Consider the following 13711-nt stretch of genomic DNA (forward strand, 5'->3'; position numbering starts at 1 on the left):
CCACCTTTTGGTGCTCCTGTTTCCCTGTCAGTAAAATGGGGATAGTAATTTCTCCTACCTCAGAGAAGCTATTTGGAAACACTTTGAGATGAAAGGTGTTTTGAATTGAAAGTGCTATGGGATACCACAGCACTCTGCTTTCAATTTATATTTAAAAATTGCTCTTTGGGTATTCTGTTATCAAAAATCATGCAAGGTGCTGAGTTCCTTTAACTCTCACTGACTTCACTTCTGTCTCAGTGAAGACAGGTACATGCTTTTGTTTTGATTAAACCTTCTCACTTACTTTGTTGTTTTATAAAAATCTTTTTCCCTTAGCATATTACGTGTATTTTCGTATACAAGCTTTTCTTGCACTAGCTTTAGAGCCAGATAGGACTGAGTTAGGAACAAGGTAAGGCTGGTGGCACCTTACAGACTGACTAGTTCAGAGATGCATGAGCTTTTGTAGGCAGCAACCTATTTCATCAGATGCTATAAATGGTCATTCGTGATATCTGACAAAGTAGGTTGTTGGCTATGAAAGTTCATGCCTTTCTGAGCCAGTTAGTCTCTAAGGCACCATCCTGCCCTGCTTTCTTCCTGACATTACACCTTTGTGGTTGAATAGTATCTTATTACACAAAGAACCCTTATAATAGGGCTGAGAGAGAGGCTGAAGGGGGTGGAAAGCACACTGTCCAAATTCGCTGACGATACCAAGCTGTGGGGCGAGGTGGCCATGCTGGAGGGGAGGGACAGAATCCAGCTAGATCTAGACAAATTACAGAGGTGGGCAGATGAGAAAGGATGGAATTCAACACAGACAAGTGCAGGGTGCTGCATCTAGGGAGAAGAAACCAGCAACTCACCTACAGGCTGGAGAACACCCTTCTTGTCAACTTGGTGGCAGAAAAGGATCTTGGAGTCATTGTTGACTCCAGGATGTACATGAGCTGCCAATGCACGGAAACAGTCAGTAAGGCTAACCGTGAATCTACAGATGCATCACAAGCAGGTCCTGGGAGGTGATCCTTCCTCTCTATGTGGCATTGGTCAGGCCACAGTTGGAGTACTGCGTCCAGTTCTGGGTGCCGCACTTCAAGAGGGATGTGGCTACCATTGAGAGGGTCCAGAGGAGGGCCACTCGCATGGTCAAGGGGCAGCAGGTCAAGCCCTACAAAGAGAGGCTGAAGGGCCTGAATCTATTCAGCCTCCACGAGAGAAAGCTGAGAGGGGATCTGGTGGCCATTTACAAACACACCAGGGGGGACCGGCAAAAATTGGGCACCACCAGGGGTTACTAGAAATAACAGCTGCAAATTGTCAGAGAGAAGGTTCAGGCTGGATATCAGGAGACATTACTTTACAGTTAGGGCTGCCAGGCTCTGGAATGGACTCCCAAGGGAGGTGGTGCTCTCTCTTACCTTGGAGGTCTTCAAGAAGAGGCTGGACAGATATTTGGCTGGGGGGATATGACCCTGCACTCATTCCTGCCTGGGGCAGAGGGGTCGGACCCGATCATCTGTTTAGGTCCCTTCCAATCCTAAGCACTATGAAACTATAATAAGGCTTCTGAAATAAAGTACAAGTTGGTATGAGTGAGACTTGTCAGAATTTCACCTCACAGGAATGATCCTGGAAGGTGGTGAGAGAAATAATTTCCAGCACCTTCCAGGATGTCTCAGAAGCACCAGGAGGAAAGGTTAGGGCCTGGTTCTCACTTGAGCAGGGGCAAGAAATGTGTTTTGGCAAATCTGACAAATTATTTTATAATGATAATATGATGACAGTATCTGAATGTTTAACACACTGTATCTATCTCTCTCAGGCCATCTGGTCCATAATGAAAATATTTGCTCTAATTCAGTGGTTTTCAAACTAAGATACACGTCCCCACAGGGTGGGTGTTTGCTAAGGGGAATGTGCCTAAATTTTAATAATAGCAGTACAGCTTCCAGTTGGTCAGTACATTGAGGGGTAATGGCACTGTTATGCATTGATGTCTGGGCTGGGGCCTGATCCCACTTCTGTGCCGCAGCTGCACTGAGCTGCACCCACTTGGCAGCCAAAGGAACTTGGCGTTGGGCCCCGGCCCGGTCTGGAAGTCTCCATATTCCAGGGGCACGTGGGAGGTGCTCCTGCTGCTGGGCACAGCCCAGTGAAAGCCCTGGGGTCCCGTGTTCCCCTCCCACCTGTGCTCAGCATGACGTGGGTAGTGCTGTGGGCTGCTCGCTGCACCCTGAGCACAGGTGAGGGTGGAGCATGGGCTCCCAGGGCCTCCACCGGGCTGCACCCAGTGGCGGGAGCTTCTCCCACCCACACACCCCTGGACAACCAGATCTTCCCAGACTTGGCTGGGCCGGAGCTGCCCCCACGTGAGTCCCTGCTGCTGAGCTGAGCTGCACCTGCACATGGCCAGCTGAAGTGGGACTCGAGGCGCAGCGGCAGCATCCTCTGCCACCTCCGCCCCTGCAGAGATGGGGAGGGAGTCCCCTGTGACCCTGAAGGAGCCCACCTGGCCTCCAATCCTCCCACCACTCAGCCAGGCTGGGGCCCCACTTACCTTCTCCTGCTCCTGGCTGGGCTGCATGGTCAGCCACTCACTTCGGGGGGGGCCTTGATCTGGCCCCCGCCCCTTCCCTCCCCACAGATTGACAAGCTGGGGCTAGGGGTGGTGGGTGTGCACATGCACGCATGCCCAGCTATCCCTCCAGCCCAGGATTTACCAAAAGAAGCTCCAGGATCTACTTGTAGATTGGGATCCCTGGTTTGGTGACCACTGTCCTAAAGAATGAACATGCAGAGATGAATCAGGTGTCAGGCATACAAGCAGCAGTATTTTGCAGGTAAAGGGGTACACAGCCAAAAAAACCTAGAAAAAACTGTTCTAATCCATCCTTAGTAATAGAAGGGCTACTTGCAGATGTAAAAAAACCCCAAACAAATGGTGCTTTACTTTAAACTCTGCGCATTTCAGCACCAAGCCCAACACATGCCCAGAAGAGGCAGTGCATTAGTTGGACCTGGCTCACCCAATGTCTGTATAGATCAAGCACTTTAGTGGGGCTTTCTTGACTCAACTGTGGATAAAAGTGCCAAAAAGTCCTGCTGAAGCAGATGCCTGATCTATAGTGATCTATATAGACACTGTGGAGCTGGGTTGAAGTAATGTGCTGCTTCTTCCAGTAAAGCACTTTTATTTTTAACGTCTGCAAACAGCCCATATGTTGGAATCTAAGGTGGTAGTTGGAACAGGAACAAATATGGTTGAGAATACTGTAAAAATACTCTTGGGAATACTAAATAGCAATGCTGGTCAGAGAAGAGACAAAAAATCAACAAGAAAAACTGCCTCAAAAGGAAGGAGAAAAAAGAGCTGCTGGTGTGCAGGTAGAGTCTATATAATGTGTAATAAACACATGTGAGCCATCTTAACAATATAGTTTGCTGTGGACATTTACTCAAGGCTTCCTTCCAGGTCTGCAAGTGGGTCTTAAATGTTTATAACCAGCTTTCAGTAAATACAAGAAAGGCTGATTAAGGCTAGCACTGAACATGATTCCACCTGCATTGCCTATTTATCACTGTGGGATTGTGATTCCTGATTACTTGGCAAACTACCATTTTCACTGGAATCCAAGATAAGGGTCCCCCCAACACACTTAATATGGAGGGGAAGCCCATTGTCTTCGATTCAAGTATGAGGCAGCCAGGAGGCAGGTGGCTGTTGTGATTGCAGTTGCAGCAGTGGCTGCACCTCCAGCCCAGATCTGAGGTTGAGGCTGGAGCCACAGCTGCTACTCACCCACTATTGTCTCTCCCTGACCCCAGTTGTGTCTTCCTCGCTCCTGCCCCCACCCTGCCACGTCTGCTACCCTCCCCCCCACCACTTACCCTCGCGCTCCAGCAGGGTTCCACACATCTGTAGCCCAGGATATGGAGCATATGGTTGCTCTGGCCCCAGCCCAACCCAGTAGGAGCTGTTGCAGTGGTAGCAGCCCTGACTGGGCCCTGAATCCTGGACCAGAATTGCCCCAGCCGCCACTGCTACCAGACTGGGCTGGGGGCAAAGCAACTATGTGCTCTCTGCCCTGAGCTAAAGCAGTACCAGAGCCCTGCTGGAGCTGGAAATCAAGCAGCAGGGCAGGGGGCAGAGGCTGTGCAGAGGGGGCAGACACCGGGGGGAGGACAGGTGCCGGAGACTATAGGCATGGGGGAGGAGAAGTAATGGGAAGGGGGGCGGGGGGCAGGCAGCAAGGACAAGTTGTGGGGGAGCAAGGGGCAGGGTCAAGCTACTTGACACTCCCCCACCACCTACTCCCCTTCTGCCCCTCTGCCACTGCTTTTCTCACTGCAGCAGTGGGGAGAAGGTATGAATTCAAGATGACCCACCAATAATTAGATTATCATTTTCCATGCGTAGAATCTAATTATTGTGGGGGGTCGCATGAATACGGTAGTAACTGCTACAGGCAATCCCCTGTCCCTTGTCCTAAACCAGCAACACACTGCCCCTGTCCCTGTCCTAGACCAGTGGTGCCCAGTGGCCAGATGAGTAGTTAGTGGTCATGGGCTAGACGGGCTGGTTCACAGGCCCAATCCAAAGCTGTCATCCATCCTGTGGGGCTCCCCAGGGCTCCAGGAATTTGGTGGTAGGGGAACAGCAGCAGTGTTAATTGCTATGGATCCCAGAGCCAGACAATTAGCACTGCTGTCATTCGTCCTGTCACCAAATTTTGAGACCCATGGGGAGTTCCATGAGCCAGATGACACAGCATTGTAGGCCAGATCTGACTTACAGACTTACTTTGGTCAGCACTTGTCTCTCTTTGAATGATACCTCGTCAGTGGACAGCACTGTCACAATATATACCACAAGGGAAACGAAAGCATCTCACAAAAGCTGCCCCCTGCCTTTGACCTTTTTGTACAGTAAATGCTTTTGTTCATGAAACAGTCAGTATTACCTCACAAAATGGTATGGAACAACGTCCTGCCTTTTACCAGAGGCCAAGTCCATCAAGGGAAGCACATTGCTCTGTTTACTGTCTTCTGTCCCATGGGACTAAGATGTGCAAGCCTGGGACTCTCCAAAGAGACAGTGGGCCTGGAGCAGCGCCAGTCCTGCTCTCACTGTGGGCCATAGGCTCCTCCAGTGGCAGAGGTGAGACTTGACATAAAAACCCAGGAAATGCCCTGTTGGCTCAGGCCCCGGGTCCTGTCTTGGACAGGGGCCTGTATTGGATGCTTCAGAGAGAAGGTCTAAGATGCAGATGCTGAAGTATCTGCTTTCCCTGGCCCATCCTACTCTCCAATGTGTAGACTGGCAAAAGGACTGAAGCATGAGGTCTAATATCCTATTCAAAATATTAGCATTAACTGTTATAGTCCTTGATACTTAGAGCCATAATAGGGCAGCTTTTAGTATATGGAGCAGTGCTGGCTGCTGTGCTGCTAGAACAGGGGTGGGCAAAATACAGGCCACGAGCCGGATCCAGCCCACCAAAAAATTGTATTCAGCCTGCAGCTGCCCTGGCTTTCAGTACCCCTCACCCTTCTCCCTTCCCTGTGCCATAGGCAGCTGCAGCAACAGTTCCAGCTCTAGTGTAGTGGCCAGGCACCCACACCCTGGCCCAGCCCGTCCTGGCCCCCACCCCCAGCCAGGCTGTCTGCACACAGCTCTGACCCTATGGCCATTCACAGACCAGACAGGCCAGCCCCAGCAAGCGTCAAAGCTCAGGTAAGATTCTCCCCACTGGTGTGGGAGGCAGTGCAGGGAAAAGAGGGCCAGGAGCTGTGGGTTATCCAGGCCCAACTGGGCAGTGGCCTGGTAGGGGCATGGGCACTGCTAAAGTAGTGCCGCGCTATGTTCCTGCGTGCCACTTTATGCTGCACCACGTGGGCATAGCTGGAGTGGCCCCTGCTTCACCCCAAGTCCCTGGCATGAGACTGGGTCAGACAAGAGCCATGCCAGCTGCTCCAGCTTGGCCACATGCTGGGGACTTGGGGGAGGACATGCAGGGAGAAGAGGGGAACACAGCACAGCACTGACCTGGCCAGGCCCAGAAAACCCATGGCTCCTGGTCCCCTTCTTCCTGCACCCTCTCCCCCATCCCAAGTCCCTGACATGCAGCCAGGCTGGGTCAGGCTGTACCACACTCTGTTCCCACACACTGCGTCAGGCCACACTGGTGCAGCTGGAGGAGCTGGTGTAGTTCCTGTCCCACCTGGACATGTGCTGGGGATTTGGGACATGAGAAGGAGTACAGGGAGATCTGTGGCAAGCTCTGTGTGTGTGTGTGTGTGCGCGCGCGCACGCACACGCACAGGCACACGTGTGTGTGTGGCCCTCAACACCTCACCAAAACTCATCAAGTGGCCCTCCAGACCAAATAATTGCCCACCCCTGTGCTAATAGCCACAGTGTGGTCATGGTGACAGCTATTTTTGTGCCCTCCCCCCACAACAAAGGCAGCACCTAGGGCTGCTGCCCCGGTTACCCTCTCCCTGCCGCCTTGCTCTCCCCTTATGCCTCTGTCAATACTCCTATGCCAGATCTCACTGAGCTCTTTCTGTGGCAAAGAGTTCCAGTCTCATTACAGGTTGCACAAAAACAGTATTGGATTTTATCAGCTCTGTGTTGGTCACCTTTCAATGCTATTGAAGGTCCCCTTATTTGTGTTTGGGAGACAGAGAGAACAGACGTCCCTGATCGTATCTTTTCTAAAGCTGTTCACAGATTCACAGAGGTTTAGGGCTGGAAGGGACCTCGTGAGATCAGTGGGTCCAGTCTCCCTGCTCTGGGCAGGAAAGACTGGTGGGGTCATTCATTTACATACTTTGGGGTAGGGATTAGAATTAGAAAGTAGATTAGAAACTTGGAGGGTATTGATATCACTGGAGGCTTAACTCCTGTGGTTACATACGACCCATGCAGTGCCCTTGTTAGGTTCTCAACAGTGCCTCAGTCCTGTGGAAGAAAACAGATTAGTTCCCAACAGCAGTGTTAGTAGGTGGTAGCTGTGATGGCATTTCCATGGTGGGAGCATGGGTGATGTTTTTTAACTTGCCTAGATCAATGTATGGTTTAGAGTGAAATACAGACTTGATATAGCTTTGCGGGGTGGTGGAGGAGAATTAATCTCTATTTAACTTGCAATGTTTGGAGTCATTCAAGCCCACTACTCAAAGGTAACCTCAGGCCAGCAAAAGCCATGTAATAAGAATCTCCCAGAACTTTTTTGGCAGAGATTTTTTAGCATGTAGCTGTGCCAGCCTAAAATGTGATTCTTATGGAAAATGTTCATTCTAGTGAATCTAGATTGGATTCTGCTCTTGATTAGGACAGTGTAAATCAGGAGCAACTCCACTGATTCCAATAGTTTCTCCAGATTTACATAGGGTGCATGTCCTTTTATCTTTCACTTCTACTGGAACATCAATCGTCCAATTTGGCAGCAATGTAAAAGCCAGATTGTATCACTCATACTCATCCTGAACAATACTTTGATTTATGAAGAAGTCTATTGCTTTAATAACCCACCTCGAGGTCCTAAGTTTGAACCCCCTTGCTTTATCAAAACAATGATATGAGCTTGGATGTTGAAAGCTACAAACTCTCTATTGCTTTAAGTATATTAAGCCTCAGTTTTTCCTTTAGGACAAGGACATCTGCCTCTTAGACAACAATAACTTAAAACAGAAATTAAAATTGTTCCAAGGCTTGCTTCACTTATATGAACTACAGCTGAAGGACCTCTTGGAGAACAACTATCACAGAACAAAGAGCAAGGTCTTTTCAGTCAGCAGGAGCAGGCAGCCTGTGGTACTTCTACCTCCAACTAGTGGAAATCTTATAGTCTACGATCAAGGTACGTGTTTGCAGTAGAATAAAGTAGAACCTCCCCCCCTTTCAGAATATCAAAATATGTATTGGTTGTTGAATATCCAGTATATAACAGAAACACAATTCTGTATTCTATCTTGTTCCCTTAGTAAAATGAATGCAGGAGGTTTTCTATCTTGGTCAGGTTACTAAAATGGTCAGGTTACTATATGTACCATGTGTTAGCTACATGTGAAGGTGAAGAGTAGACCCACAGTCCAAGGACACTGACCTGATATCACTTTGTTTTCTCTCCTGACTTTGCCTGTCTTGCTTATTTAGATTGTAATCTCTTTTGAAGCATTCATTGTCTCTCTCTCTGTGTTTGTACAGTACCTAGCACAATGGACAACAGCCCGTGTTTGGGCTGTGTAATAAAATGTCATATGTCATGGTACTGTCCTTTGCAAATGTCATTGCTTCAAGCTTGGGCTGAGGTTTATGATTTAAAATCCCGATTTAGGCACTTGAAGAAGTAGCCTCTGATTTTCAAAACTGCTGAGTCTCCTGCAGTACCTGCTAAAACCACTGAAAACTGGTGGGTGCTCAGCAGTTTTGAAAACAGCCCATCCAAGAGCCTGTACCAGGATTAAGGAACCTAACTTTGAGCTCTTTTTTATTTTTTAAATACGTGCCAAATTGATTAGTCCATCCCTGATTCTTGTCTAGATTATCCCCTATCTGGAAATGAACTGGACTGGAACTATATTGGGATTCCCTGTAAATTTCTCTGGCATCTTTCATGTGGTAAAAGGAAGGTAAAAGCTTGGGGTTTCCCAGCACCCTCTCCCTCCCCATCTTGCAGAGTGAACTGAGAGTTCAGCTTTCAAAGTATCTGGTCCACTGCCAATAATTTCTAATAGTTTTACCCACAAAGGGCTCTTGTACATGTGATGGGGGTTTAATCCCCAAAGTTTTATTCTGTGTCCCCTAAATTGAAACAGTGGGGCATAGAATAAAAGCCTGAGGACTAAACCATTTCAATTTTTTCATCACGTTGTAGCAAGGGGTCCAATTCTTTATTTTTTCTTTTTGTCTGAGCCAGAGCCTGCCTGTGGCTGGGGGTGAGCTGCTGGCAGGCCAAGCAGCTCCTGAGCTGCGGAGCAGGGGGGGCAGTCCTTCCCTCTGTGGCAGTGGTACCCACCTGGAGCCACCTGGACAGGTTGCTAGCAGGCCATGTGCTATCCCAGCTCAGAGGCAGCACCCAGCTCAATTGACTTCTTCCCCAACCCTGAGCTGGGGCAGCATCCAGCCTGCTAGCAGCCTACCCATGTGGCCCCAGGGGGCACCACCACCTTGGAGGGCAGGACTGAGGCCCCCCACAGCAGTTCAAGGGCTTCTTGGCCTGTCAGCAACTCGCCCCTGGCTGCAGGAGAGGCAGGCAGGCTCCGCTGGAAGAAAAAAAAAGGATCGGGCCCCTCGCCACTTTTGAAGTGGTGAGGGGCCTGATCCTTTTTTTCTGTGGAGCCTGCCTGCCTCTCCCATGGCTGGGTGTGAGCTGACAGCTGCATCATTGTAATCTGCAAAGCTACAAACTAAACTTAATCCCTAAAACTCCAGCATGTGTACACTGTGACACCATTAAGCCACACTGACATTTTTGTCATGCGTACATGTTAATGGCATCATGTATACAAGCGCCCAAGGAAGCTACGTATTTGCATGCAACCTCTTCCACCAATGGTTCTTTAAGTGCCTCCTACCATATTTTGGAGGCAACTGTCCTGTTCCCACAAAGGAAGTTATCAGAGCTGAGAACAGGGGAAGAATCTAAATTAATGTTGCCTTCAGCATAGGTGACATGTAAGACAACATAGCTAAAGACTCCTGAGTACATACTACACTAATATCTCTGCTGTTTTAATGTAGATACCACCTGACCACCCAAGCAATGTTAAAAACTGTTACCGCCAGGACTACACTTTAGCACTCTTTTACAGGCTCAGTGTCTAACCAAGAGTGGGTGGGTTCATGTGTAGGAGGCAGAAATCATTGTCCCTTGACAATCTCCTTTTCAAGCTTTCTCTTGACTGCAGCACCCCATTTACTCTTCCCCAGTCATTATTTTATTAATCACTGTTGTCCTGCTTAGATTGCTCTGCAGTGTTTAATAGTAAAAAAACAGAAAATGGATATTACCGGATAAGGCCCAACCCAGAGCAAGAACCTTTCCTGGTTTATTGTGACATGTCTGATGGAGGTGGCTGGACTGTGATACAGCGACGCAGTAATGGCAGAGAGAATTTCAACAGGTATGGGGGTTAAGTTAATATCCCAGTTGGGATTTATGTGGGTATTCAGAGGCCACTGTGACTTCTATAGTCTATTCAGCCTGTGACTTCTATAGTCTATTCAGTCTATTATCTTACAGTCACAATCGCTACCATTTTAAGTTCCAGTCCTGCACACTCATGCTCATATAAGCAAATCTTAGTGATAGAACTTGTTTGTCAGGACAAGTTGTGTGAATAGGTGTTAGTAGGATCAGCCCCTGTAGTGATTTCTTTCAATCACAAGAATTAATTAGAAAGGAGTTGTGACATCTTTTCATTGGGTTGTCCTTATGTGTTGAAATTTCTTTGATTATTGTAATAGGAAGCACTGGAAGATTCAGAACCATCAAATATCTCCTAGCAGTGCATAGGCTGAGACCCATTAAATAGTGTTCTTTCTCATAACACAAATGGTATTTGGGCATAACCTACTGCTTACTTCTCTTTCCCATCATTAATCAAAATACTTAAAAAAAATAGTCCATACAGTCCCTTTTCTAGCTGAAAGCCATAGGAAGGTAGTTAGGACTATCCTCACAAAAATGTATGCATCATTTTCAGAGTATGTAGGCATACCCTGAAGTGTCTGCAGTGCAGCATAAAGATACCAGAGACAGTTTTTGATTACAAGTTTAGGTACCAGTAGCATGTTTTCATCCTTTAGCCTGTGTTCAATTCTTTAGGACATTCTGTAATAGCAGCCATGTCTGTCAGGTGCTTAAGATTTGTTAAGTCACGTTCTTATTTTTAACATTTTGAAGTATACTGTCAGAAGTTTTACAAAAAGACCAATATGGGGTCCACTGTGTTCCTCTTGTCCACTCATTTCTGATATTATCTTGGAAACACTGAATCTGGCAGCTTTTGCAGGACTGAGGCCAGAGTGAGTATTCATGCCTGTAACATGTAAAGCTGTTGACTGTGGTCTGTATTTATGGATATTTCTTGCTATAAATGTGTCTCAACTCCATGCTCTAAATAGGACAGCATGGGAAAAATTTGTCTAGAGTAGTGGTGTTCAACCTTCTGGCCCCACAAGTCCAATGAGTGGCCCAGGGCCTGTCTGCACACTGGGTTGGGCCCTGGGGACCTGGCAGTTCCCCCTTCCCACCCCATGCATGCTGGGATTGAGTCCCAGTGGCATGTCACTGCCCTCTCCTACTCCCTGCTCATGGGGATTGGGCCCTGGGGCCTGACACCATCCCCACCCAGCCCTGCACACTGGGATCTAGCACTGGACTTAGGGCTCCCCATGGGTCCAGAGACTTGGCAGCAGGGGAATGTTGCTACTACTCTCCCGCTGCCAAATTTCTGGACCCATGGGGAGACCTGTGGGCCAGATGACCTGGCATTGCAGGCTGGATCTGGCCCACGGGCTGGAGATTGAGCATCCCTGGTCTAGAAATAAAAACTAAGATTTATTTTTTGAGAGATTTTGCAGTAACAAGATGATAGAGTTTGTCAGCTATGAACTCCCATCTTTTAAGTCCAGAAATTGCTATTTTACTTTGCTGCAGGAAGTGGGCTGATTACAAACTAGGATTTGGACGATTTCAAAGCAAGAATGATGAATACTGGCTAGGCAATGATCGCATCCATGACTTGTTGGTTAGAGGTATGAGCAGTTTTTCCAGCTGCATACTTCCTTAAAAGTTACATTGCAGAGTTCATTGTGGACTTGACATGTAACAAACTACTGCTTTATATTCTAGAGGAAAACATGTTAAAAATTGACCTGATGGACTGGCATGGAGAGAAACGATATGCTATCTATGAAAACTTCCAGATCAAGAATGAGCAGGTGAGAATACAAAAAACAGGGATTTGTTTTAGGACTTTTCCTAACAGGGACTTTTAGGGCATTTCCCCGATTCCTGCTGCAGCCTGACTAATCCAAGTTATAATTAGAGCTCTACCAAATTCATCATTATTGGTTCACAGGGATTTAAGTTGAGTTGAGGTGGGACCAAATTACAAAGATCCTAGATCTAAGCTTTTGAAAAGCTTAGTTGCAATTAAACCCAGTTTTGGTTTGTCCCATTACAGAAGGTCTAGCAATGATACTTGACTGAAGCCAAATATTTCAAAAGCTTTGAGATGTCTGTAGGGGGAAGGTGGGATAACTGATTGAAAAATTCTTTCCATGTGAACCTTTCTTAATATTCCTTTTCATGCAAGTTTACATCCCCTAAGTTTTGTCCAGTTTCAGGTATGAATAAGGCCAAAAACTCAAAACCAAATGTACGCAAATCTGGTTCAACTTAAAATAGGAAACAGTTGTTTTAAAACGTGATTCACCTTTGTTGGAAACCCACTATGCTCGAGATTCAGCCACATTCTCCAGCCAACATCATTGGAACTTCTGGGGAACCTATAGCTAGATCCAGTAAAGTATTTAAGCAGAATTGAAACACCAGAATCCAAAAGCACAATCCTTAAAACTCCTCTCAGCTGTTATGAAGTTCTGGGTGTGCCTATGCTCACGTGGGGCCTCCTTATAAAAGTTCTCTAGGTGCATAGTTTTCTGCCTGTGAACAGAGTCTGGGCAGCTTAGCACCTTTCTCCTTCCTAAACCAGTTTGGAAGCCACACTTAGCAGAGGGATGCCTCAAGTCTCCTGAAGGCTCTGATGTGTAAGTGTTCTCAGAACATGCCTAAAACACACAGACAGTTTGTGTTCCTTACAAAGTGTAGTTGTAGCTGCTTACCTTGAAAACAAAGAGGGAGAATTGTTGTAGACATCTAATCTCAGGGGAGACCTCTGATTTCCAAGTAGATGGAGAAGCCTTACTCAAGTCTGTGGGCAGGTACAGAGAGGGGTAAGATTTCAGAATCAGCCTTTTACTTAGGGTTTCCTATTGGTTACCCATAGCCCATGTTTCTTGGAGCACCATTCTAAGGAGCATAACTCCCCTATGCATTGTATATAAAATCTGAATACCTAGTACAGGGTTCTGGATTCCACACAGGTGCTTGGTCACATAATCATTAAACCTTGTAGTTCCTAATTTGTATGAACCCAAGTCCTTTATTGGATCTAACCCTTGATCCCTACTCAAGTTTTGTTATGGAAGTTTTACACAGCTCTGTTTTAATTACCTACTGCCATTTTTCTTGGATAGAACCAAATGTTATGACAGAAAAAATACTTAGAATTTTACAAACGATCAGACTCCTCCAAATCTTGGTAGAAGTATACAATAGAGCCTCACTCCTAAATATTCTCACCAGGTCAGCCAATTTAGGCTGAATATTAGGTTTCTAACCATCAGAGCAGCGTGGATCTAGATCAGCCTCCCAGTAGCTGTTTAAAGATGGAACTTAGTCAGGCCCTGATAGTGACCTGATTTCCAGTAGTAGTAGGGGACTGGACTTGGGGGTCTCAGGAAGCCCCTTACAGACCTGTGTTGTTTTTGTATTGTGTAAGTGTTGAAAGTGAACACTACATAGAATCATAGAAATTTAGGGCTGGAAGGGACCTCAGGAGGTCATCTAGTCCAATGCCCTGCTCAAAGCAGGACCATCCCCAACTAGATCATCCCACGCAAAGCTTTGTCTAGCTGGGTCTTAAA

At 47.1% G+C, this 13711-nt stretch overlaps 1 protein-coding gene across 4 annotated transcripts in view; it reads left to right on the forward strand.

The window, feature by feature from the left end:
- Window positions 1–13711, forward strand: part of LOC109302527 (fibrinogen-like protein 1) — a 30340-nt gene that overhangs the window by 12707 nt on the left and 3922 nt on the right. For all 4 annotated transcript variants that reach the window (XM_019524094.1, XM_019524095.1, XM_019524096.1 and 1 more), the window contains 4 exons: window positions 7643–7853; window positions 9960–10119; window positions 11658–11755; window positions 11853–11941. In XM_019524094.1, the coding sequence (XP_019379639.1) occupies window positions 7643–7853; window positions 9960–10119; window positions 11658–11755; window positions 11853–11941 (558 nt within the window). The remainder of the gene's footprint in view (window positions 1–7642; window positions 7854–9959; window positions 10120–11657; window positions 11756–11852; window positions 11942–13711) is intronic.

Source organism: Gavialis gangeticus, unplaced genomic scaffold (genome assembly GCF_001723915.1).
Source record: "Gavialis gangeticus isolate Ggan-Ray unplaced genomic scaffold, GavGan_comp1, whole genome shotgun sequence".
NCBI classification, from domain to species: Eukaryota; Metazoa; Chordata; order Crocodylia; family Gavialidae; genus Gavialis; species Gavialis gangeticus.